This window comes from Moschus berezovskii, chromosome 9 (genome assembly GCF_049115385.1).
Source record: "Moschus berezovskii isolate FMDL1 chromosome 9, NW_MosBer_1.0, whole genome shotgun sequence".
Taxonomy (NCBI): Eukaryota; Metazoa; Chordata; class Mammalia; order Artiodactyla; family Moschidae; genus Moschus; species Moschus berezovskii.
In genome coordinates this window covers 1928973-1954585 of record NC_142468.1, presented here as the reverse complement: position 1 = coordinate 1954585, position 25613 = coordinate 1928973, and the positions used below count along the sequence as shown (strand labels likewise).

The window sequence follows — 25613 nt, the reverse complement described above, 5'->3', positions numbered from 1 at the left end:
GCACGCCAGGCCTCCCTGTCCATCACCAACTCCTGGGGCTTGGTCAGACTCATGTCCGTCGCGTCAGTGATGCCACCCGACCTCTGCATCCTCTGTCAGTATGACCCAAGCTCCAGCACGAGCCTCTCCATCCCGCTGGCTCTCCCCTCGGTCACCCAGTCACAGAAGTCAGGTGTCCAGGAGACAGCCTTCTCATCTTCTCCCTTACCCAGCGCCCAGCATGCCCACTCCTGCCGTCCCGCGCCACCAAATTTAACTCATTGTTCCCCCCGATCTATCAAAGCCACTGGTTTCTTTCTGCTCCCAGCCCGCCTCCTGAGTCCAGACCACTTTCATTTCTTGCTTGGATGTCTGCAGCATTCCCTTCTATCCAGCACTCTTCCAGGCTCCACTCCAGAACCCTTCCCGTCTGGCCTCCACGACAGCTGGCGTCCGCACCAAAAAACCTCCAGTGGCCTCCCACCGGTCTCAGGAAAAGGACCGAACACCCTGCCCTGGCTGAGCGGGCCCCGCGTGGCCTGGCCGCACGCTGTGATGTCAGTGCCCTGCTGGCCGCGCGCTGTGTCTCAGGCCCCTCAGCCCCCACGAACCCTCCCTCGGTCTCCTCTCCCCCTTCCGGGAGCTCCCTTCCCCTCCACTCTGCTTAGTTAGCTCTTAGTCTGCTGGCTCAGCTGGTAAGGAAACCACCTGCAATGTGGGAGACCCCAGTTCAATTCCTGGGTTGGGAAGATCCGCTGGAGAAGGGATAGGCTACCCACTCCAGTGTTCTTGGGCTTCCCTTGTGGTTCAGCTGGTAAAGAATCTGCCTGCAATGCGGGAGACCTGGGTTCGATCCTTGGGTTGGGAAGATCCCCTGGAGAAGGGAAAGGCTACCCACTCCAGTATTCTGGCTTGGAGAATTCCATGGACTGTATAGTCCATGGGGTGGCAAAGAGTCGGACACGACTGAACGACTTTCACTTTCACAGCCATCCTTTAGGTTTCCATTTAACCCTCAGCAAGCCAATCCTGTGACCCAGCTTGGGTATCTGACCACATTAACATCTCTGTCTGAACAAGACACCTCACTCTAATGAATGAATTGCGTCCCCAGATTCATATACTGAAGCTCTAACTCCCAGTACCCGGAATGCGACTGAGTTTGGAGACAGGGTCTTTAAGGACCCAATCAAGTTACAGTGAGGTTGTTACGGTGGGCCCGATCCAGTGTGACTGGTGCCCTTAAGAGAGGAGGAAATGCGGACACGCACACACACAGGGGAGAGGCCCTGTGAGGGCTCCCCGAGAAGGCTGCTCTCAGCATGCCACAAAGAGAGGCCTCAGACGGAACCAAACCTGCTGAAACCCTGATCTTGAGCTTGCAGCATCCAGAACTGTGAGGCAATACATTCATTCCTTTTAAGTCACCCAGTTTGCAGTCATTTGTTATGGCAGTCTGAGCAGATTAACACACTGTCTTTCATAGAAACTGTCATAGTTAGTTGTCAAAATTAGTTGCAAATTAACTTTCATTACTTTACTGCTGTCTCCCTAATAAGAACGCAAGCTCTGGGAGGACAGGAACTGGGTCTGGCATTGCCCACTGTGGGGTCGCCGGAACCTGCACGGTGTCTGGCATGTGGAAGGTGCTCAGTAAATACTTGGTGAGTGAATGGACAAGTGAAAACATCTGAGTGGGGGGACTTCGCTGGTGGTCCAGCGTTCAGAATCCGCCTTGCAGTGCCGGGGACGTGGGTTTGATCCCTGGTCGGGAACTAAGATCCGACAAGCCACAGAGGAACAAGCCCAGGTGTCACCATTGCTGAGTCCACGTGCTCCAGAGCTCACGCACCACAACTAGAGTGTCTGTGTGCAGGAAAGACCCTGACGCCACAACAGGGGCTCCACGCAGCCACATAAATAAGTGTCTCTGAAAAACGTCTGAGTGAGTGGATGAAGTCACACAGAGAAGGAACAGTAACTGCACGCTGGTTTCATCTCTGGGAAGATTCGTTTGGGGCCTGGGTTGCCTCTAGAAGCAAGGGCACCTTGTACTGGCTAATCTCAGCATTAGCAGGCACTTATGCAATTTCACTAGACACAGTGAATTCCCAGAATTTCAAGTTTTTAGTTCCCCCAAGAAACACCGTTTGGTGAAATTTAATCTCATGGATTTTATATTTAAAGAGGCAAATATCTCTCTCTAGGGTAAAGAAAAAAAAAAAAAGATAATTTTAAGAGACATAAAGCCAGCATCCTTACAATTGGAAAAAAATACCTTCCTTGTATCAGTCCACGTTGATTAACGGCAAGCTGGATTTCCACTTGGAAAAATGTCCTTGCTGGCTTCCACCCGGGGCCACGACACAGTGAGAGCAGCGTGGAATTGCTGCGCGGGAGGGAGGGTGGCTCTCACACGGGAACGTCTGTCGCGGTCGTGAGAGGAGCCTTCTTTTCTGAGAAACTCATTATTCACTTAATCATTCATTCTGTTTATTTACTGTACAGTTATTACACATGAATATGGTGCAAATCCCCAGAATCCTCAAACACCAGATGCCAGTTTCCCTCTGCGTTCCCCAAAGACACAGCCAAGCCATCACTGTGAGAATTAAAACAACAACAACTAAAACCCAATTAAAATTGTGCCAGCATGTTCATTTCCAAAATAAAAACCCTGCAAATGAATAAGCTTTTAGGCACTCCCCTGACTGCTCCTGCAAAAGAACAAACACAAAAAAACTTTAAACTAAAACTGGCATATAATTAGTATTTAAACCGCAGCTACAATGTACCTCGTATCTGCACAGAAAGGGCATTGGCTGAGTCAACTTCACATTATCTCTCCCATTTTCAAAATGAAATGATTGAAGAAAATGGCATTATGCTTTTCAGAATTCCGATGTGTCTGGCGAAAGCTCAGGGATGCTGGAGGCAGAAGCCAAGATGGCGGCATGAAGGTGGGGTCTCGGATCCGCAGGTCACACGACCTCTCTCTCCTAAAATGTGAGGGGAGCTCACACCCAGGAGCATCTCACCCATCTGAGTACACGCCTGGGCGTGTGAGGGGGTGAGTGTGCAGCTCACAGTCTTTGAACAAGGGCCAACAGAGCACAAAAGAGGCGTGTCCCCCTTTGTTGGGAGCGCAGACAGAACCGCAGGACGGACGGCAGTGCAGGGCTGGCGCTGGGCTGGAGGGCCTGTGTGGGTGTGGGGAGGAGTGTGCATGTGCCTAAGTGTCTTGTTGTTGCTGCTGTTCAGTCGCTCAGTCGTGTCCGACTCCGCGACCCCATGGACTGCAGCCCGCCAGGCCTCCCTGTCCATCACCAACTCCCGGAGTTCACTCAAACTCATGTCCACAGAGTCGGTGATGCCATCCAGCCATCTCATCCTCTGTCGTCCCCTTCTCCTCCCGCCTTCAATCTTTCCCAGCATCAGGGTCTTTTCCAATGAGTCAGTTCTTCGCATCAGGTGGCCAGAGTATTGGAGCTTCACCTCAGTTCTTCCAATGAACACCCAGGACTGATCTCCTTTAGGATGGACTGGTTGGACCTCCTTGTAGTCCAAGGGACTCTCAAGAGTCTTCTCCAACACCACAGTTCAAAAGCATCAGTTCTTCGGCGCTCAGCTATCTTTATAGTTGAACTCTCTCATCCATACATGACCACTGGAAAAACTGCCAAGTGTAAATTCTTACAAGTCACCAATCTTCTGGTGATACTGGCTCCACAAAGAACCAAGTGGACTTTTCAGTGAGTGTGTGGCTGGTCCCCTGCAGTAGAAAGTCTCGGTGTGCTGGGGAGAGCCGTCTGGCTGGCTACACCCATACCCACTTCATAGTCTGCCTGGAGAGTCACCGTGAGGCCTGAAGGGACCTCAGAGAGGCAGGCAAATGAGTCCGTCACTGGAAACACATGAGGCTTTTCTGGGTGGGCCAGAGGCCTGGCCCTGAGCTCAGGCCTGAAGGGCCAGGGGTCCCCATTCTCAGTGTTGCGGTTACCAGGACGGACTCAGGAGTCGGCCTGTGCAGGTTCAAGCCCCGGGTCTGCCATGGGCCTTCACTTCTCTGTGCTTATTCCCGTCCTGACAACGAGGATGACGCCTCGGTATCAGAGTTGCCACGAGAATTAACCGTGATGGTGCGTGTGAAGCACTGAGGGCGGTGGCAGCCGGTGGCAGGCACACACCAAGCGCTGGCTTTACCCTCGGAGGAGTAGGTTTCAGTCCCTGTGCAATTTATCATAGGACTAAGCTTTGCTGTAATGCTGTTGTTTTCCCCGTTGTCTTTCCAAGGCGGCACTGTTTCACTCTTGAGCAACAAAATTGTTGCTATTCCTGGCACCTCAGATTAGAATAAACTCATTGCTTTCTGTCTCCCAATGCCTTGTGGCCATTTTTATTACCTGCTGCAAATATTTTCTAGTCACGTAGCCTAATTTGGGGGCTTTTTGCTGAGAAGGCAAAAACATTTTCTCATCTATGTGACAACCATAGTGTAAAGGATCAGGTCCATAAAAGCACAAAAGGTCTTCATTAATAATATATGGAATTGGAACTGTGTATCATATTTGATTATTGCTTTCTTACTAATATAACATTAAAAACCTGTTGCTGCTTTAAGAATTCCTAGGCATGAAAGCCTGGTAGATTAAGTTATGGCTTGGATTAGATATATTAAACAGTTACATTCATGGTATCAAGAAACATGATAGAACTGAGAAAATCAATTTAAATGAAAATAAAATCATTCTGTCTTACACTTCAATTCTCAAAGCAGCTGCTTCTTTCGATCAGCGTTGACGTGACTTCACTCTCTGAGATCTGAAGTTGAGAGCTTGCAGTCCAGACCCTTCCCTCCAGATGGGCGTCTCAAGCCAAGTTGCTCAGCGGCTTCTGTTAGGTGGGGCGGAGGGTGCAAGGCGAGATGAGGCAGCAGGGGTGGAGGGAGTGGAAGGTTAAGTGTGGGACTGATGAGTTTACAGCCACACCACTGGTCAATTTAGGTACCATCGATGGTAGGATACACCTTCATAAGACATAAAAACACCGAACTGGAAGATCCCTTAGAGACAGCTAATCAATCATTTCCCAAGGTGTAATCCAGGCAACGGGCTTCCCTGGTGACTCAGAGGTTAAAGCATCTGCCTCCAATGCGGGAGACCAGGGTTCGATCCCTGGGTCGGGAAGATCCCCTGGAGAAGGAAATGGTAACCCACTCCAGTATTCTTCCCTGGAGAATCCCATGGACGGAGAAGCCTGGTAGGCTACAGTCCACGGGGTCGCAAAGAGTCGGACACGACTGAGCGACGGAAGACACACAATCCACGGAACATTAGTTTTTTAAGATGGCTCCCTCTGTATATCCGCACGTGTATACACACACACACACGAGTTACATGGTCCATCGGAGAAGTCTGAGACACTGCATTCTACCGTCTCCTTGGAGTTCCACAATGCGCTTCAGCATTTAAAGTTTCTGTGAATTTCTACAGTAAGAAAACACCCATTTGTCTGTTGATACGTCCACAGTTTTACTTATTATTTTTGGTTGTGCTGGGTCTTTGATGCCGCGGGGGCTTGTCTCTCGTTTCGGCAGGCTCGGGCTGGTCTGTAGCTGGGACGTGCGGGCTTCTCGCTGCGGTGTCTGCTCGTGGTGCAGAGTCCCAGCTACAGGGCGAGAGGGCTCAGAATGGCAGCTCGCGGGCTCAGCGGTTGCCGCGCTCGGGCTGTCCGACCACGGAACGTGCGATCTCCCCGGACCAGGGATCAAACCCGTGTCTCCGGCATTGCCAGGCAGATTCTTTACCACTGAGAAACCAAGGAAGCCCCCGTTTGTCATCTCTGACCAAGTATTTCCTGAGCTTTCTCGGTCGCGGCACCCTCTGTTCATACGACACGTCTACCCAGCAACGCGCAGTCTCACTTTCTCCTTGAGATGGACGAGGGAGAGGAACCGAGGCCCGAGAAGAGTGTGACTTGCCAAGGGGCAGGGAGGTAGCCACCGAGTGGGGAGGGCACCTCAGAGCTCTGCCTCTCGGGGAAAGTCCCTCTCGTCCGTCAACGCGCACAGACCGGTCACGCGCCAGGCCCGGTGCCAGCCACTAAGGGCGCAACGAAGAAGAGTGCTCGCCTCGGGGGGCTGGTGATCCAGAGCGGGAGGCAGAGCTGGAAATGCACCCATCACACCACAATGTGGGAAGGGCTCTGAAGGGACTGCTGCGGGAGTGAGTCCGGAAGAAAGGACGACTCACCTCCTAAAGCAGTTAGGGGTTCGCGGTCACACAGGAGCTGAGGTTGGCATGGGGCCTTGGGGGGTGAGCAGGAATTTGCCTCCGAATGTTTTTCCCTCCCTCAACTCCTTTCTAGGGAGTCCCCATTGTACCTCCCTTGTGCGGGTGATATTGCATAAATCAGCACAGGACTCTCTCACCTGATTGGACTAGGATCAGGGCCCGAAAGCAGCCGTCCAGAGGCTGGAGGGCACCCTACAGAAGCAGGCCGTGCCCTCCAACAGAACTGTGTGCAATGGTGCCATGATGGTGCTGTTAGTATGGCGGCCACAATCACACTCAGCTACTTAACAACTGAAATACCCCTACCGATATGGCTATTCAGGGAGGAAATGAATCTTTTATTTTATATCATTTTGGTTAGTTCAAATTAAAATAGGCACATGTGTTGGTAGCTTTAGATAGCACTGTTTTAGACTGATTGACAGATTCACTTTGTGATTCCAATTTAAAGTACAAGTTAGCTTAGACTTATGATTTTAAGTTGAAATTCAAGTTTATAAATACTATTGAAAACTTCAAGAGAATTAAGACATCAGATTCCAGAGTTTTCTTAATTATACTTAAAATTTAGTTAAATACATGGAAAGATATATTTGTTCACCGGAGAACTGAAGAGCTTAAAAGAGAATTGATTTAAGGATTTGAAAACATTCAAAATAAGTCCTCTGACCATGGAATTAGCTGGAAATCACTAACAAAAACTAGAAAGCCCACAACTTTAGAAAATGTAACAAATCATTTCTGAATAACCCATGTGTCAAAGAAGAAATAAAAACAAATTAGAAAATATTTTTAAGAAAATAATGAAGACAAGGTATATCAAGACTTGTCAGATGCAGCTAAAGCAGGGCTTAGAGGATGTTTATAGTCTTAAATTTAAGTATCAGAAAGGAAAAAAGACTGAAAATCAGTACAGTGTTTGTCTTTCTCTGTGTGATTTATTTCACTTAGCACAGTGCCCTCAAGATCCATCCATGTTGTCACAAATGGCAGCTTTGCTTCTTTTTCATGGCTGAGTAATATTCCACCATATAGGTATTAGATACAGATATTTTCTTTGTCCATCCATCCATCAGTGAACACTTGGGTCATTTCCACGTCTTGGTTGTATTAACATATTAACTGGCTTTTTGAGACTGGCCACAGGGAGAATCTAGGAGCCACACCTGTGGATTTTCTCAGTGCTGTAGGAATTATGAAGTTCAGAAGAAGTATAAAGGGCTTTCATTTCAATAGGTCCAAAGCTAAGGGAGTTTGTTCTTTGAAAGCTTTATCACCAGCAGTTTCATAGGAAAGATCAGTACTTTTTTCTGGCTTTCCGAGCTTCTCCAAATACAATTCAAGGGCAGATCCATGAGGTCTGTTCTGTCAGAAACCTGCCCATATAACTGGACATGAACATACTTCTGTGTGGCAAAAGCCTGAGTCCAGTGGACATTGATGAGAGTTCAGAGTCTTATAAAGGTGCCATTAAGTGGTGATCTTCTGGTTTCTGCCAATATATCCTACAACATTACTTTGAAAAGAAACCTACCCCGTTTACATATTTTAAAAATTCATTTATTTACTTTTTGGCTGCACCTCATAGCATGTGGGATCTTAGCTCGCCTGCCAGGAATTGAACCTACACCCTTGCATCAGAAACTCGGAATCTTAACCACTGGACCACCAGAGAAGTCCCTACATATTTTTAATTGACATCTAGGCTTTTATTATAAATTAAACAGTGGCAAGCGATACAGTTTCCACCATACAGTCACATCTGAAAATTTTTAAATAAACTTTTATTTTACAACAGTTTCAGATTTACAAAAAACAATTGTGAAGATAGTGTAGACTTCTCACATCCCTCACACCCAGTTTCCCCTATTATGAACACCTTACATTAGTATTACACACTTGTTACAATTAATGAAATAATATTGACACATCATTGTTAACCGAAACCCATGTTTCATTCAGTTTTCCATGGCTTTTATCCAACGTCTCTTTCCTGTTTCCAGGATCCCATCTCAGCTCTCACATTACATTGACTTGTCATGTCTCCTTAGGCTCCTCTTGGCTGTGACATTTCTCAAGGATTCCTTGGTTTTGACCTTGACAGTTTTGAGAAGTGCTGGTCAGGTATTTTTCAGAATGTCTCGGAACTGGGATTTGTCTGCTGTTTTTCTCATGACTGCACTGAGGTTGTGGGGTTTGAGGAGGAAAGTCAGAGAGGTTAAGTGTCATTTTCATCACATACATAAAGTACACAGTATCGACAAGATTCATCACTGTTAACATTGACCTTGATCACCTGGCTCGGGTGGGAACTGGCAGGCTTCACCACTGTTCCTGTCTGCCCCCTTCCACCTGGTGCCCCCTGGAAGAGAGTCCAGTCCATACTGGAGGGATGGAGAGCCACGCCCCCTCTGAGGGCAGGGCACCTGCATTTATTTGGAATTCTTCTGCAAATGAGATTTGTCCCAATTCTTCCATTTGTTTATTTATGCCATTTACTTGAGTCAGTATGGACTCACAGATGTTTATTTTAAACTTTGGGTTATAATCCAATACTTCTTTATTTTGTTACTCACATTGTTCCAGCTTTGACCACTTGGAACTTTTCTAAAATTGGTTCTTGTGTTCCTGTGACGTTCCCCACCTACCAGTATGTGGTTGCTTTTGTTTGCTTATTTTTTACTTTTTGTTTGTTTTCTTTTCTGAGGATGTCTTCTTTCTAGCACTACAGGATGACCTAGGTTCCTCTCATATATTTTGCCACACACAAAAAAATTCCTGTGCCGCACCTGTTCAACACCCTTTGCCACAAAAAACACTGATAATTACTGGGCTTTTAGTCATCACTATATTTTTCCGTTTTCCAGGATGTCATATTGGTGCATAGCGAATGTAGTCATTTCACTTTGACTTCTTTCACTTAGAAATATGCATTTAAGATTCACTCATGTGATTTTGTGGGTTGATAAAAGCTCATTTCTTTTAGTCACTGGATGATAATTCCATTGCATGGTTGCACCACATTTTGTTTACACACTTGCCTCCTGAAGAACATCTTGGCTGCTTCCAGTTTTGGGTGATGATGAATAAAGCTGCAATAACATTCTCGTGCAAGTTTTCTTGTGGAGAGAAGTTTTCAAATCAGTTGAGTGAAAAAGACAATTTGAGTAGAAAAACAATGAACAACAGTGATTGCTGCATCGTTTGCTAAGACTATGTTTAGCTCTGTAAGACACTGTCAAACTGTCCTCTGAAGTGGCTGTGCATTTTGGATTCCTACCAGCAATGAGTGAATAGAAATTACTGAACCGAAAGTGAAACTCAGAGAGAAAGAGGCGGGGGGAGAGAGAATGAAAGGCATGTCAGATAATATCACCAGTGTAACACACGTACGACTGGATTCTGAGAGTGCATGTTCTTCCAGAATGTCATGAAAGAAGTGTTTGAAGAGATAATTGTCAAAAAGTTTTCATATTTGATAAAATGCATAAAATACACTAAAACTTTAGTTTCTATTTGCAGTGGGAGGCGTTGAAATCTGCTGATACAAGTTTGGACATCAGTCAAATACAGGTTGGATAGAACCCGGGATGGCTTCATATATGGAATTCTATTCATGGGTGTGGTGGGGAGAGTGGAAACAGAGGCAAAAAGGAAAGGAGGGGAGAGAGGGAAGTGAGGGAGGAAGAAAGGAGGGAGGAGAGAGGGAGGGGAGGAAAGGGCAAAGGGAGGAAAAAGAAAGAAAAGAATGAACCTCAACCCTCAAGCAGCATCGGCAGCAGCAGCGAGACCTCGGTAAAGAAACTGACTCAAGCACCATTTCTGCCACGATTAATCTCAGAAACATCATTTACATTCAAGGTTGGCTTCCTTCTTTAAAACAAAGATGATGATCAAACCTACAATAACTGTTATTATGATAATACTTGAAGTGTATTTCTAGACCTTTGATCAATTTTTTCTATAAGTTTAATATTATTGAAATTGTTCTGTCTAACGAATATACTACAGCAAACCTAACTGTTTTGTTCTCCTTTGAAGTCTTTTTCTCCCACCAAGCATCAGTAAATCATAAAATAAGGAGTATATTTGGATTTCGGTTTATGTTTTTGTATAAATTAATCTGCATTTTCTGTGAAGTTAATGTTCTTTTTGATTCACACTTCTGAGCATTTTACCAATTTAGCAATCCAAGAGAAATTTAGATTGAACACTCCATAGTTTATTATGTTAAATTGTTTTCAGCCAGTTTTGAATCCATGTGGCCAAGCCAATTTAAATGTGTTTTGTAAGAAAGGTCACTTCATGAGCTGCTGTTCCTCATGTCATTGAATTTCCATTTGTATGTATTTTAACTGTCTAATTCTGCAGCTCTAAACAGATTTCCCAAAAATTACAAACTAAGAAAAAGGAAAGCAACCAACTGTTTTTATTAACCCTAAATTACAATTCTGTAAGTGACGCATGAACCCTGAGTACTGCTAATGGTTGAAAATGCTGTTAAAAATTAACACACATAAGTGAGTGATGCCCAGTGAGCATGCACATTTATTTAAAAAATACTTCCCTGTTCAGGGCACTTCCCTGGTGGCTCAGACGGTAATGCATCTGCCTGCAATGTGAGAGACCTGGGTTCAATCCCTGGGTTGGGAAGATCCCCTGGAGAAGGAAATGGCAACCCACTCCGGTGTTCTTGCTGGAAAATCCCATGGACAGAGGAGCCTGGCGGGCTACAGTCCACGGGGTCGCAAAGGGTCAGACACGACTGAGCAACGTATCTCCCTCTCTCTCTCTACACTGTTCAGAGCATTTCATCATCTTTGAAAATCGCCTTTCCAGCTGGCAGCACCTTTTAAAAGATATTGTCTCTGGTGGCAAATCTTTGTCTTTTGAAAGTGGGTTTGATTAATAACCCAAGGTAATTTGGGCTAAGCTTGGTGATGTGCAAGATGGGAATTAATATTTAATACCAACCATGTGATAGTAGCTTGACCTGGGATGGCCACTGAATCTGGATAAACTCATTTTGGATCAAAAACAAAGTGTGACCGAAGACTATGGACTAGAGTCATAGAAGATTTTCCCGCTGGAAGTGATGCAGTGTCATAGAAGTTGTCTGTGTTTAGTCAGGCTGACAGGTTTTGGTCGCCACCTGACGCTCCACCCATCACCACCCCTCGGCCTGCACCAAGTTGCTCAGACTCTCTGAGGTGCTTTCCTCTTAAAAAAGAGGATGTGACTGTCTATCTCATCAATTTTCAAGAATAAAATAATACAAAACATCTAGCACAATCCACCCCCCTTCTCCCTCCGAAGGTGACAACTATGAAGGGAAAAATATTCATTAGGATGAAGGTGGTCCAATTTCTTTACTGGAATTTTAGCTTTGGTTGTATTTCTCTATTATCTCATCAGATATGAATTCCAAGGTTATTTGTTAGCCTCTGATTTGGGGCAAAGATCTAGTTGTTATTTTGGTGTTTTTAGGCTAAGGGTCTGTGTGTGTTGAGTTACCTGGTGGGATGGGATGGTGGAGGTAGTGGTGAAGATAAAGCTCAGCAGACAAGTAGAGACCAGATTATAGAAGGTTTTGAATGGCATATTAAGAGTTAGACATGACCCAGTAGAAAGGGTCACTATAAGGCTTTTGAAAAGAGAGAAAACCAATTCTACCTGTGCTTTGAGACAATAACTGGCATGCTAGGCTAAGTTTCATGACGTGGGCTTACTTATCACCACCCCTCCACTCATCTTTATACCAATGAACAGAAGGACAAATAGATGGACTGATGGGAAAAGAAGACCACAGTGGGATGGAAGGCAGTGTCATGGAAGTTTCTACAGATGCAGACTCGGGATGCCATGAGTGACGGGATGCAACAGCAAAGAAGGATGGGGAGATGGGAGCTCTGGAGGGAACGCTGAGGCGGCTGTTTCGGATGACGGCTTGCGCGGGGGAACGGGGTCGGCGCCATTCACAGAAATAGAAGACGTAGAATGAGAAGCCAGTTTTGGAAATCAGGGAAAAAGAGTCGAATTTTAGTTCAGTGAGCTTATAGGGAGGTGGAAGTGTCCAAGAGGCAAATGAGAACACAGGTCTGGGTGGAGCAGAGACCCAGACTGCAGACAAAGATGTGCTGGTGGAATCACACCGAGAAAGGTGACAGAGAATGAAGTCACCCTTGGAGAGGGTGTTGCTCTAGCAGACTGGCCAGTTAGAGGGCCCTGGAGAGTACAAATGCTTGTGAGGTGGCTGAAGACACAGGAAGAGAGTCGGGGAACATGGGCACAGAAATGCCACGTGGGAGTAGCGCCGTGAGCCAAAGAGAGGAGGGCCCCAGAGAAGGGGCACGCGGGGCGAGGCCCGAAGGGCTGGCGGGTTTGGGCCCTGGTGGACCACTGCTGACCCCTGAGAGGCCGCCTCTAGTTGCCACAGGGGAGACTAGGGCCGAGGGTACTGATACCCCTGAGGGAGAGAGAACTGGCAACAGCTTCCTTTACCCAACTCAGAATGGGACTTGAACCCATGGTCTTTCAACTGAGATCACACACCTGGTGTCAGGACTACATGAAATCCAGGTTCTTGATGTCTCCTTGCAGAAAGAATTCAGTGAGAGATAAGTGATAGGTTCGGTTCGGTTCGGTTCCGTCGCTCAGTCGTGTCCGACTCTTTGCGACCCCGTGGACTGTAGCCTACCAGGCTTCTCCGTCCATGGGATTCTCCAGGCAAGAATACTGGAGTGGGTTACCGTTTCCTTCTCCAGGGGATCTTCCCGACCCAGGGATCGAACCCGGGTCTCCCGCATTGGAGGCAGATGCTTTAACCTCTGAGCCACCAGGGAAGCCCCAAGTGATACGTAAGAAGTGGATTTATTTAGAGGGAAACACGCTCCACAGACAGAGTGTGGGCCATCTCAGAAGGCCAGAGCAGATCAGGGTACCAGGCTACCAGGTTGTCAGTTTTTACAGGGCTGGGTAATTTCATCACCTAGCAAGTGGGAGGAGTATTCTAGCTATTTGGGGGAAGGGGTGGGGATTTCCAGGAATTGGGCCACCACCCACTTCTGGACCTTGATGGTTGACCGTGGACCTGCCATGGTGCCCGCGGTGTGTCATCCAGCTTGCTGCTGTATTATGGTGAGCGTGCCCCAAGGCTGAGGGCCTAGAGGCAGGTCACCTGTCTGCCATCTTGGACCCGCTTGGTTCTAGTCCCTTTGCCGTGTCCAGTGTGTCCGTCTTTTAAAGGCTGTGCCCTGCCCCCTCCCTCCCACTTCACTTCTCCTTAGTCTGTTTATTAGACTCTTTTTCTCTGTTGCCCCAGTAAATGTTGATGTTACCTAGGACTCTGTCCTTGGCTCTAAGCTCGTAACACTTAGGGTTCTCTTGGTTTCAGATAACAGAGAGCAACTCCAGCTGGCTTGAGCAGAAAGATTTACTGGAAGGAAAGAGGGTTACCTCATAGGACCCAAAGGGCTATGACTGGACCCCGTGTACAAGCTTTCCCCAGAAACCCAGCCCCGTGGGCTTTCGCTCGCTCCTTCCTTGTTCCCCTTGGTGTCTCTTTCACTTTCTGCTCTCGTTGCAAACCAGCTGCCCAGGTTTTCATGCCACCTGGTGGCAAACACGCCCGCCCCTCGCCCGGGGTCATACCCACTCGCTCGGCCAGAGGAGTGAGCTATGCCTCCCTCACTCGCTCCTGGGGCCTTCCAGGGGGAGAGGCTGAGCTGATCAGCTTGCACAGGTGCCCATCTGTGGACCGTTCAGTTGAGGGCACACCAACGCGGGCACACTGCAGACAAAACCACGGGGCTCGGGGAAAAGGGTGGGGCAGGGGCTCGGACATGAAAAGCGGGGCGAGGCTCACAGGAGGAGGATGGACACTGGGCTCTGGGGGGGCAATAGGAGGGATGACCTGGTGACGTGAGTGGCTTCTCAGCTCCCCTCCCTCCATTGGTCTGTGCTCTGCCTGGAGACCCGGCCCTCCTAGGTATCAATTCCCTCCTAGAGAAGGTCCAGGCCATGTGGCTTTCTTCTAGAAAAGAGAATATAATGACTTCCCCTGGGTAGCTCAGACAGTAAAGAATCTGCCTGCAATTCAGGAGATCTAGATTCAATCCCTGGGTTGGGAAGATCCCCTGGAGAAGGGAATAGCAACCCATTCCAGTGTTCTTGCCTGGAGAATCCCATGGACAGAGGAGCCTGGAGGGCTACAGTTCATGGGGTCACAAAGAGTTGGACACGAATGAGTGACTAACACACACACACACACACACATACATACACTCATACACATTATATTTGACTTCCCCTCCCTGTGACCAGCCCTCAGCACACTTGGGTGAGTGTCCAGGGATCAAATCTATATTCTCAAGATAAATCAGAGTTGACTGATTCCAAGCCAACTGCAGCCTCTTTATCTAGGGTGTCTGCACTTGGAACGAGACAGATCCCGGGCTGGTTCCTATTGAGAATGCTGCGAGGCTGGCGGGGACCATGGCACAGGGGCACAGTCCAGAGGCACTTGTGCTGTTGGTTCTTGTTTTCCTGGAAACCCAGCAGCACAACTGCCCTTCCAATGTTAGACTTCAGAGGCTAGCCCAGTATTTCCTAGCAAATTCCTTTTCCATCTAAGCTGGTTTGGGGGTGGTTTCTGTCACCGAGAGCGAGGAGGGCCTGGACTAATCCCGGGTTCGAGGAGATGCCCAATAGCTGTCCCCACCCTGGCCTCATGCCTGCCACTCAACGGGAGGACGTGACTTCTCCCTCTCTCCTGTCACGTCTCCAGGGAGAAACAAGGTCCAAATGGTCATTGCGGTACGAGGTTGTGGTGTCCTGGGAGTTACTGAATGCTGGCATTTTGTTGGCGAACTACTCTAATTTTTAAATTGAAAATTTTAAAAGCAGGATCACTTATGTACCGAGATGAAGACCAATGACTCAACTATTCAAACTACAATAAAAATGCTAAGTGAATAAAACTCTGCCCAGGGGCTTTCCATCAGTGAGAACAATTTGTCCAAAAGTACACAACACTGCTGATCTACTTTTTTCTTGAATGATACTTCACTTGCACTTCTTAACGATTTTCAAAGTTTTCTTCATTTTGGATGCTTAGCATATACTAACTTTGGGATAAGACTTTATTTTTTAACAACCTTTTTATTTTGGAATCGTTTTAGGTTTATAGAAGGATTGTGAAGCTAGGAGAGAGAGTTCCCACACACGTACACAGTCTCCTCTGTGATGACTATTTTCTGAGTGTGTCCTTGGCTATGGTTCATGTGTCACAATCAGTCAATGAACCAATATTGATACAGTATTATGAACTAGATTCCAGACCTCACTAGTGTTTACCTAATGTCCCTTCTTCTATTCCATGGTCCCACCCAGAACACCAAATTACACTTAGTTGTGAAGTCCCTTTAGGTTCCTCTGATTTATGACAGTTTATTAAGTTTATCTGCTAATAATCTGTTAGAAGGATGCTTGGTTAATGTTTCTATTTGACAAATTTACACTTTTCTCTGACCTTTAATCCTTTTAAATTTGACTTAAACTAGATGTGTTCACAGTGCTGTTAATGTTTGGAATTCTGAACACTTACAGATAAAATATTAGTACTGATATGTGTATTTATTTAAAATAAGTGCTGAATGTCCAGGGTCACAGTCCCTAGATCCCAGGTGTGGATGGGCAGAGCATGGAGAACAGGAACACAGATAGCTAAGACCCTTGGTGCATGGAAGAACCTTCCAGAACCAGTCAGAGTCCAGGAGAGGGCAGCCCAGGGCTTGCTGTTCTGCTGTAGAACCCCAGGCCCAGGTCACTCTAATGGATTCTGCAGATAAGTTTTTGCTCCCAAAATCCTTGTTGCACCCTGTTCTTCCTCTGTGAACAGCTGGAAAAGACTTACTAGTTACAGCCCAATCTGTCTCTCAGTCTTACACAGCCAGTGGTCTAGGGCCATTTTTTGATGATGATGTTGATGAATACTAGTGATATACTGTAGGCTTCCCAGGTGGCTCGTTGGTGAAGAATCCACCTGCCAACCAGGAGACGGGTTTGATCCCTGAGTTGGGAAGACCCCCTGGAGAAGGAAATGGCAACCCACTCCAGTATCCTTGCCTGGGAAATCCCATGATACCTTTTCTTAGAGAAGTCTTTGGTCTTCCAAAACCTTGCTCACTGCTTGGAACACAGTCAACACTCAGTACATGCAGGTGCTATTATTTGATCAACCGATGCTGAACACGAAGGAAACCGGCACTGTTGCCATGAAAAAAACACCCTCTCCTTGGGGGTTAGGACCTGCTGAGGACCAGGGAGCCTCTGGGGGGGTGTCGAGGACCAGAAAACGAGTGGCGCCTCCCTGCCTGTGATGTGGGTGGGAATCGGGGGCTGCGAAGAGGAAGGGTTGGGGACGACCCCAGCGGCAGTGCCAGCAGCAGCCGGACTTAGGGCTAGGGCCACATGGAAGAAGATGACTGATAATCATAATAACCACCTCTAGGAGTCTGAGATGCAAGCAGTCGTGAGCATCTGAAGACCACATAAAGAGTTTAATGGAAGGTATGCAGTATGACACCGTCGCTAGGGTGGAATCTGACATCACCATCTATTCTGGTCTCCCCAGAAGCTGCATAAAGCAGTACACCATAGTTAGGCTTACTTTTGTCCGGAGTTCATGGCATATTCAAAGTCTTTAAAGCTGACATGACCATCTGAGTCTTGATCTACTTCCCTGGAAAATGAAACAGAAAGTGATTTACAGTGAGTTTCACCCTACTTCTGCATGTCATTTCTCTGTCTTATCTGTGGGAAGGCTGAGGTCAATGGCTATCCTTTTTTTTTTTCTGGCATTGATAATACCTCAGGAGAGAAAGAAAGGAAAAAGTATTTATTAAAACCTACAGAAATGATATATTCAATACATTTAAAGGAATGTCACCAAATGCACAGTTATATTTTTTATATTAAAAAAGGCAGGACTGACAGTTTTTCTAGCCATCCTGCAAATTTTTTCTGTGATATGTCAATAAATATACATGCATCTGTCAACCAAAAAAGCAAGGCAGGAGGCTGCAAAGAAGAAGAGAGTTTACTTGGGTTCTGAAAGAATTGCAATTCAGGAAATACAAACTTGGATAACCCTGAAAGTGTCCTGAAGAAGAGATGAAAAGCCACAGGGTTGTTAAAAGCTGCCCAGTGACAACTGTGATTGACTCTGACTCAAGCTGGAAAATATTTGTCCTTGAGGACTCACAAGTTGTTTCAGGGTAAGAGTCCAGTAAGTATCTTGAGTTTCTGGAAGGTGTTCTGGATGGCAAAGGACCTCGATGTCCGCAAGTCACACTTCCTTACTGGTCTCCTGGCCCCACGGCAGAGAGCTCTTAGTCACGCCAACACCATTTTGATTTCTCCCATCATACACTGCACAACAGAAGTGTGGAGAAAACAATTAAGAGGTAAGGAAAACCTTTGGGGGTACTTATCTGGTGGTCCAGTGGCTGACTCCCTGCTCCCAGTTCAGGGGGCCCCGGTTAGATTCCTGGTCAGGGAACTAGATCCCAAAGGCCACAACTAAAAGACCCTGCCTGCTGCTAAGAAAGATCATGCAGGCCACAGTTAACAAAAGAGATCCCACGCTCGATGAGGAAGATTCCACAAACTAAGACCTGAAGCAGCCAAATGAGTGAACATTTTGGGACTAAATAACTATAGTGACTGGCATCTAGCCTCACACTGCCTTTATACTGCCCATCTCACTGAATCTGTGCACAGACGCCAGGACGGGCCCATTCTGCAGACACTGATGTTCAATGTGCTGGGAGGATCACTGTGTTGGTAACAGACGTGAAACTCAAGTCAGGATGGTCAAATTCCCAAACGTGGGCTTTACACTCTATCCCACATGTATCCCTATGTAAATAGGATGTTCCAGACAGAAGTGGTTGTGTTGCAACTACCACACAGCTAACTCAAGCTCCGGAAGTTTTCACTGACTTCATTCGTGGCCTTGGAAGCTCGGTTAATTCCTCACAAACACCCGATAAGCTTTTCTGGATCCTAGGAAGAAAGGTGAAGGCATGAGTCTCTGACTGGTCGGCTGAGGGTGTGGGTGGCCTCAGCTGGGTGGTGCCTAAGTGTCCCTAGGGCCACTGAGACAGGGGCACTGCTCCTTTGAACAGGGAGCGGAGAAATGGTGCTCAGTCCCCCTAGTTCACACAACACCGGGCAGAGGGAGAAAACCGTGGTGTAAGCAATACGTTCAGCTGCTCCCAGTGGAAGCAGTGCTTACTTTACGAGTGTGTTTGAGAGATAACCGGCGAGCTGGGGTCACAGCTCCTCTCCGGGGGCATTCTAAAGCAATGCCCTACACGCCTCACGTGGTGCTCCTGGGCTGGCGCAAGCTGTATTTTGCTCAAACACCACATGGCATCAGCCAGGACAAAGGGCTTTTTAAAGCAAGGACTGGTCCAAGTAACAGAGCCACTAATCACTGTAATAGTTTTAAAGTAGGCTTTTAAAATATTGAATTCTAAAATAAACTTTCTGAATATTTCATGCCAAAGTCTCTGAAGTCTATAACGGTACGGGATAGAGTGATAGTAATTTTTCACTCTTTTGAAGTAAAGAAAAATCCCTGCTTCTCTGCCCCAGGGCAAAACCATGTTGCAGTATGTTAGTGTAAAATGACTGCAGACTGTAGGGTCCGTTATTCTTGCTGCTTCTTTTGGTGAAATATACATGACAATTTTATGCTGCGCAGGACCAAAAGTGGAACGGCGGATCTCTTCTAAGGGATTAGAGATGATCAGTATCACATGTTACTGACTACAGAGTGTAAATCATCCCCTTTATTAAATTAGATAATTGAAGATTCTTAATATTGCCTAAGTATTTTTTCCCAAGGAATTGGATTAGATAAATGGCCTTTTTTCTTTCCACTCTGAACTGGCATGGTTGAACTATAAATCTCCTGGGTGAGTTAAGTGGATAACTTAGAAAAGTAATATTTAGGATAAACTGTTTCTATATACATGTGTTTGTGCATTTATTCACTTATTGAGATGCTGAATACTTGGAGAAAAGGAAACCCCTTTGCCTGATTCTCTCAGTAAATAACCTTTTTGTAATTGCATTAACTTCTTATTTTTCTTGCCAAAGCTTCCCATCATAAAATGGTTACGGTAAAACCAAGAGGTATTAGAATGGGACAGTTTATTCATAAAGCTTGGAGTGGCATTTTTATGATGAATGGAGGAGCGTCATTTTATATTTAGAATGAGACATGGTAAAATACCGTCTTCCGACTTTTTCCTTCCTCATCACATGTATATAATGGTCGTCTCAAGGAGAATGAAGAGGAAATTCACATTTCAGAGCTATAATTTTAAAAGCTAAAATACTGTTTTTCATTGCAGACGGCATTATTCCAAAGAAGGAAGCTCTCACAGCACCCACATTCAGATTGCTGGGTGATGGAAGAGCAGATGTGCTGGTGGGCAGAATCAGTGATGCTGGGGAGATGAAGCTGACGTCACTATGCGAAACGGTTCACTGTTTCTGTTTACACTGTTTAACTCTGAAAGGAGTACACTCTCCTTCTGAAACCAGAGTGTGCTGTTTTGGTGTCACTGACACACATTCAGCACTGAAAGATTCCACCAGCATCGCTCCAACTAAAAAGAAGCGCTGGGAAGGCAAGAACTTGCTCTTGTTCACTGCAAGGTCCCCATCTCTTGGCCCACAGTTGGCAATGACGGTTTAGAGAGTGAATGGATTTGTGGAATAAGTGAATCTGGGGAGACAGTGGACAACACTCTGGAATATCTACTGCCTCCCAGGAGGTTTGGGGGGATTAAAGAAAGTACGTCATCACTGTTTTCACAGAGTCGAAATCTTAGGCAGACGTAACACTCTGATGGTGGCACCTAGGAGCCATCGCTCAGGGACCCATAAGGAACGGTCAGTCATGGGTCCATGCCCAAACGCATTCTGCAAACACAGACCGGATGCAAGAGGGTCCAAGTGAGAGACAGACTCCAAAAACTGAGGTTGCAATGAATGGAAGAAGAGCCACGAATGGGAAGAACCCCTAGAGTGTCAGGCTGAACAATTAGGAGACGAAGAGCAGGAAGGTGGAAACTATAGCAAAACACTGGGCACGCCTGCATCGGACCTGCCCTATAGCTGAAGCTCAAGCACTTGAAGCCACTTAAATAACTGCTCTTTTACTGGATATAGGAATATATGTACATGTATATATATATACACACACACACAAATGAAATATAAGCCTGAATAAACACACACACACACTTCCCTGGTGGCTCAGTTGGTAAAGAATCCGCCTGCAATGCAGGAGACCCCGATTCGATCCCTAAGTCGGGAAGATCTGCTGGAGAAGGAATAGGTTACCCACCCCAGCATTCTTGGGCTTCCCTTGTGGCTCAGCTGGTAAAGAATCCACCTGCAATTCGGGAGACCTGGGTTGGATCCCTGCGTTGGGAGGATCCCCTGGAGAAGGGAAAGGCTACTTACTCCAGTATTCTGGCCTGGAGAATGCCATGGACTATACAGTCCATGGGGTTGCAAAGGGTTGGACACGACTGAGCGACTTTCACTTTGATACACACACACATACACACAAACACAGAGGCTTATATCTCACAGCTGAATTTTTAAAGGAATGAACAGTTTATAAAGATAGATGAAAGGAAAATAAATTGCCACGAACAACAGTAAATGCTTTCTAGACATGTAAACCCAGGTAAATTAAAGACTTTTTGATTTGCTTGTTTTTGAGATGCAAAGGGAGAGCTGGAATTGATCTGGGGACTAGGAACTCCAGAGAGTTGAACTGCTTTGTGTAACTCAGTATGAACATTTTAGGACCATCTGGGTGGAGGAGATGACAAGAAAGATAACAGAGGGAATTCCCTGGTGGTCCAGTGGTTAAGACATCAACCTTCCACTTCAAGGGGCACAGGTTCAATCCCTGGTCAGGGAACTAAGATCCCGAATGCCATGTGGTGAGGAGAAAAAAAAGAGAGAGAGAGATGCAAGAAGAAAGGTCTACTGATGGCTGGGGAGGAGGCTGGGATGCGATGAGAGGGGAACTGGCCCAAGGAAGGCGCCGTGCTACGTTTATGCGTACTCTGAGGTTGTTCGTGTTGCATGTCATAACTTCTCTCTTGTCTTCACCAAGGACTGTGACAGCCACACAGTCTGAGAGGGGATGGTGTGGTTGGGGTGTGAGCACCAAATCTGGCACTGAGGCTAGAGTTCAGCGATGAGTTCAGTCTGCGCGGGTGCAGTAGAGCTGGAAAAGTCAGTGGGCGGGGGTGGGGTGGGGGAAGATGACCCATCAACTGAACGAGCTCAGAGGGAAATGAGAACTCAGAGCCACAGGCCTTCCAGAAACTTGCAAAACCTTATAAAGTGCTGTAAAATTCCACAGGGAGTGGAATGGGAGTTCCAGGCAATCCTATCTGGACTTCGAAGGGCAGAGAACCCAGGGTGACAGTGTGATACACTGAGAATTTCAGGCAGGTCTACACTCTGTCCATTCATCTGAATCCCAACAGTTTTCTTATCTGTTAAAATTCTGACATTTTTTGGACTTGTCAGATAAGTGGTTATAATTACTTCTGTCACCATAAGCTTCAGCATTTGTCTTTGTACATCCCGATTTGTTAAGCAAGATTCTCTCTCCTTTGTGGGATGTGGCGTGGACTTAGCCCAGACGAGATGTTTCCCTGTGATCTAGAGGCTAAGTGGTCCCCACTTTGAAGGTGCCAGAGTTTCATACTGTGAAATTTTTATTAAGCTCAGCTGTACTGCTGCTCTGACATTATATTCTAGAGAAAAACAGGTTGTTTTTAAATTTAAAAAAGACATAAATAGCAAATGTTTCTCACAAGTAGTACGTGTTCCTATGCAACAGCATCTACATCATACCAGTTTCTTGTATCGGGCATCCCTGGTGGCTCAGAAGGTAAAGAATCTGCCTGTAATGTAGGAGACCTGCGTTCAATCCCTGGGTCAGGAAGATCCCCTGGAGAAGGGCATGGCAACCCAGGCCAGTATTCTTGCCTGGAGAATCCCACGGACAGAGGAGCCTGGTGGGCTACAGTCCATGAGGTCTCAAAGAGTCGGACATGACTGAGAGGCTAACACTTTTAACACTTAATTCCTTGTAATGTTTTGAAAACACTTTTCGTTGTAAAATAATTCACAAGTGCCCCATTGCTAGGTCTCCAAAGTCAGATTTCAAATCAGAGTACATGCTTTTGCTAAAGTTACTTTAAAAAAAAAAAGGAAGGAGAGAAACAAACAGTGAAGGAGTTGAAACAACGGAATATTCTCTATTGAAATGATATAAAGACAATAAAAGTGATGTTTTTATGTGGAAACAAGAATCAGTTCAGTTCAGTCACTCAGTCGTGTCCGACTCTTTGCGACCCCATGAATCACAGCATGCCAGGCCTCCCTGTCCATCACCAACTCCCAGAGTTCACTCAAACTCATGTCCATCGAGTCGGTGATGCCATCCAGCCATCTCATTCTCTGTCGTCCCCTTCTCCTCCCGCCCCCAATCCTTCCCAGCATCAGAGTCTTTTCCAGTGAGTCAACTCGTCGCATGAGGTGACCAAAGTATTGGAGTTTCAGCTTTAGCATCAGTCCTTCCAATGAACACCCAGGATTGATCTCCTCTAGAATGGACTGGTTGGATCTCCTTGCAGTCCAAGGGACTCTCAAGAGTCTTCTCCAGCACCACAGTTCAAAAGCATCAATTCTTCAGCAATCAGCTTTCTTCACGACCTGCCTCTTGAGAAACCTGTATGCAGGTCAGGAAGCAACAGTCAGAACTGTAGATGGAACAACAGACTGGTTCCAAATAGGAAAAGGAGTATGTCGAGGCTGTATGTTGTCAGCTTGCTTATTTAACTTATATGCAGAGTGCATCAGGAGGAACGCTGGGCTGGAAGAAGCACAAGCTGGAATCAAGATTGCTGGGAGAAATATCAATAACTTCAGATATGCAGATGACACCACCCTTATGGCAGAAAGTGAAGAAGAACTCAAAAGCCTCTTGATGAAAGTGAAAGAGGAGAGTGAAAAGGTTGGCTTGAAGCTCAACATTCAGAAAACAAAGATCATGGCATCTGGTCCCATCACTTCATGGGAAATAGATGGAAAAACAGTGGAAACAGTGTCAGACTTTATTTTTTTGGGCTCCAAAATCACTGCGGAGGCTGACTGCAGCCATGAAATTAAAAGACGCTTACTCCTTGGAAGGAAAGTTATGACGAACCTAGATAGTATATTAAGAAGCAGAGGCATTACTTTGCCAACCAAGGTCCGTCTAGTCAAGACTGTTTTTCCAGTGGTCATGCATGGATGTGAGAGGAAACAAGAATACATACTACATATATCATAACTGTAATCTCATAAACATTTATATTCATTTGGGCAGAAGTGGAAGATTATAAACTAAACACAAATTTGTCTTATGGACTGTTTTGGATTAAAATATTCTTTAATATTGCTCTCTTTTTCAACTGAAGGAGTATTTCCTTTCTTTTTGGTCTGAATTTTCTAAACAAGTGACTTTATTTCACAATGTCTAAATTGTCAATAGAGCAGGATTTCTCAATCTCCGTGCTGTTGACATTTGGGGCTGGATCACTCTGCCGTGAGGGCTGTCGGGCCTGTGCACTGTAGGGTGTTTAGCAGCATCCCTGGTTTCTATCCATCTGATGCCAGGAGGACCCTTCCCCACTGGGACAGTCAAAACTGTCTCCAGATATTGCTAGGTGTCTCCTGGGAGGGTCGCAGGACAAAACTATCCCTGGTTGAAAACCACAGAGCTAGAATACATGAACTGTGAACTTCCAGATGTTCAAGCTAGTTTTAAATAAAGCAGAGGAACCAGAGATCAAATTGCCAAGATCCGCTGGATCATCAAAAAAGCAAGAGAGTTCCAGAAAAACATCTATTTCTGCTTTATTGACTATGCCAAAGCCTCTGGCTGTGTGGATCACAATAAACTTGGAAAATTCTGAAAGAGATGGGAGTACCAGACCACCTGACCTGCCTCCTGAGAAACCTGTATGCAGGTCAGGAAGCAGCAGTTAGAACTGGACATGGAACAACTGACTGGTTCCAAATAGGAAAGGGAGTATGTCAAGGCTGTATATTGTCACCCAGCTTATTTAATTTCTATGCAGAGTACATCATGAGAAACACTGGGCTGGAGGAACCACAAGCTGGAATCAAGATTTCCGGGAGAAATATCAAAACCTCAGATATGCAGATGACACCACCCTTACGGCAGAAAGTGAAGAACTAAAGAGCCTCTTTAAGAAAGTGAAAGAGGAAAGTGAAAAAGTTGGCTTAAAACTCAACATTCAGAAAGCTAAGATCATGGCATCTGGTCCTATCACTTCATGGCAAATAGATGGGGAAACAGTGGCTGACTTTATTTTTTTGGACTCCAAAATTACTGCAGCTGGTGAGTGCAGCCATGAAATTCAAAGACGCTTGCTCCTTGGAAGGAAAGCTATGACCAACCTAGATAGCATATTAAGAAGCAGAGACAAAACTTTGTCAACAAAGGTCTGACTAGTCAAAGCTATGGTTTTTCCAGTAGTCACGTATGGATGTGAGAGTTGGACTATATAGAAAGCTGAGCACCCAAGAATTGACGCTTTTGAACTATGGTGTTGGAGAAGACTTTTGAGAGTCCCTTGGACTAAGGTGATCCAACCAGTCCATCCTAAAGGAGATCAGTCCTGGGTGTTCACTGGAAGGACTGATGTTGAAATTGAAACTCCAGTACTCTGGCCACCTGATGCGAAGAGCTGACTCATTGGAAAAGACCCTGATGCTGGGAAAGATTGAAGGCAGGAGGAGAAGGGGATGACAGAGAATGAGATGGTTGGATGGCATCACCGACTCAACAGACATGAGTTTGAATGAACTCCGGGAGTTGGTGATGGACAGGGAGGCCTGGTGTGCAGAGGTTCATGGGGTCGCAAAGAGTAGGACACAACTGAGCGACTGAACTGAACTGAGAGGAGGCAGAGGTGGAGGCCATTCTCTGGAACATTCCAGCTAAATCTACACTTACTGGAAAACTGCTTTAAAGACATCCCCCGGCCCCAAACAAGTGATTTCAGGGCAGGGGAGGCACTCCAGTTTCTTGGCGAGATTAAGCAGATAGTTGCCTCAGTGATCTGCCCGGCAGACACCAAGGTTTTGAGTGAAGCCCAGAGAAGACCTCTGGGGAGGCAAGCCCTCGGGGTGCTAACAGAGCCAGCGGCGGGCACGTCT

The 25613-nt window shown here is 46.2% G+C and overlaps 1 protein-coding gene across 11 annotated transcripts in view; it reads right to left on the bottom strand.

The window, feature by feature from the left end:
* Window positions 1-25613, bottom strand: part of EFCAB11 (EF-hand calcium binding domain 11) — a 206501-nt gene that overhangs the window by 12526 nt on the left and 168362 nt on the right. For 3 of the 11 annotated variants that reach the window (XR_016038154.1, XR_016038151.1, XR_016038155.1), the window contains 2 exons: window positions 17536-17702; window positions 16817-17013 (listed from right to left, as the gene is read on the bottom strand). Coding sequence is in view for 7 of the 11 variants with exons in the window: in XM_088839373.1 (XP_088695499.1) it covers window positions 9259-9391; window positions 16942-17013 (205 nt within the window). In the remaining 4 variants the exon portion in view is untranslated. Of the gene's footprint in view, window positions 1-621; window positions 9392-16816; window positions 17014-17048; window positions 17703-25613 lie in introns of those variants that run through there. The other 8 variants (XM_088839373.1, XM_055436526.2, XM_088839389.1 and 5 more) reach the window with 6 other exon arrangements.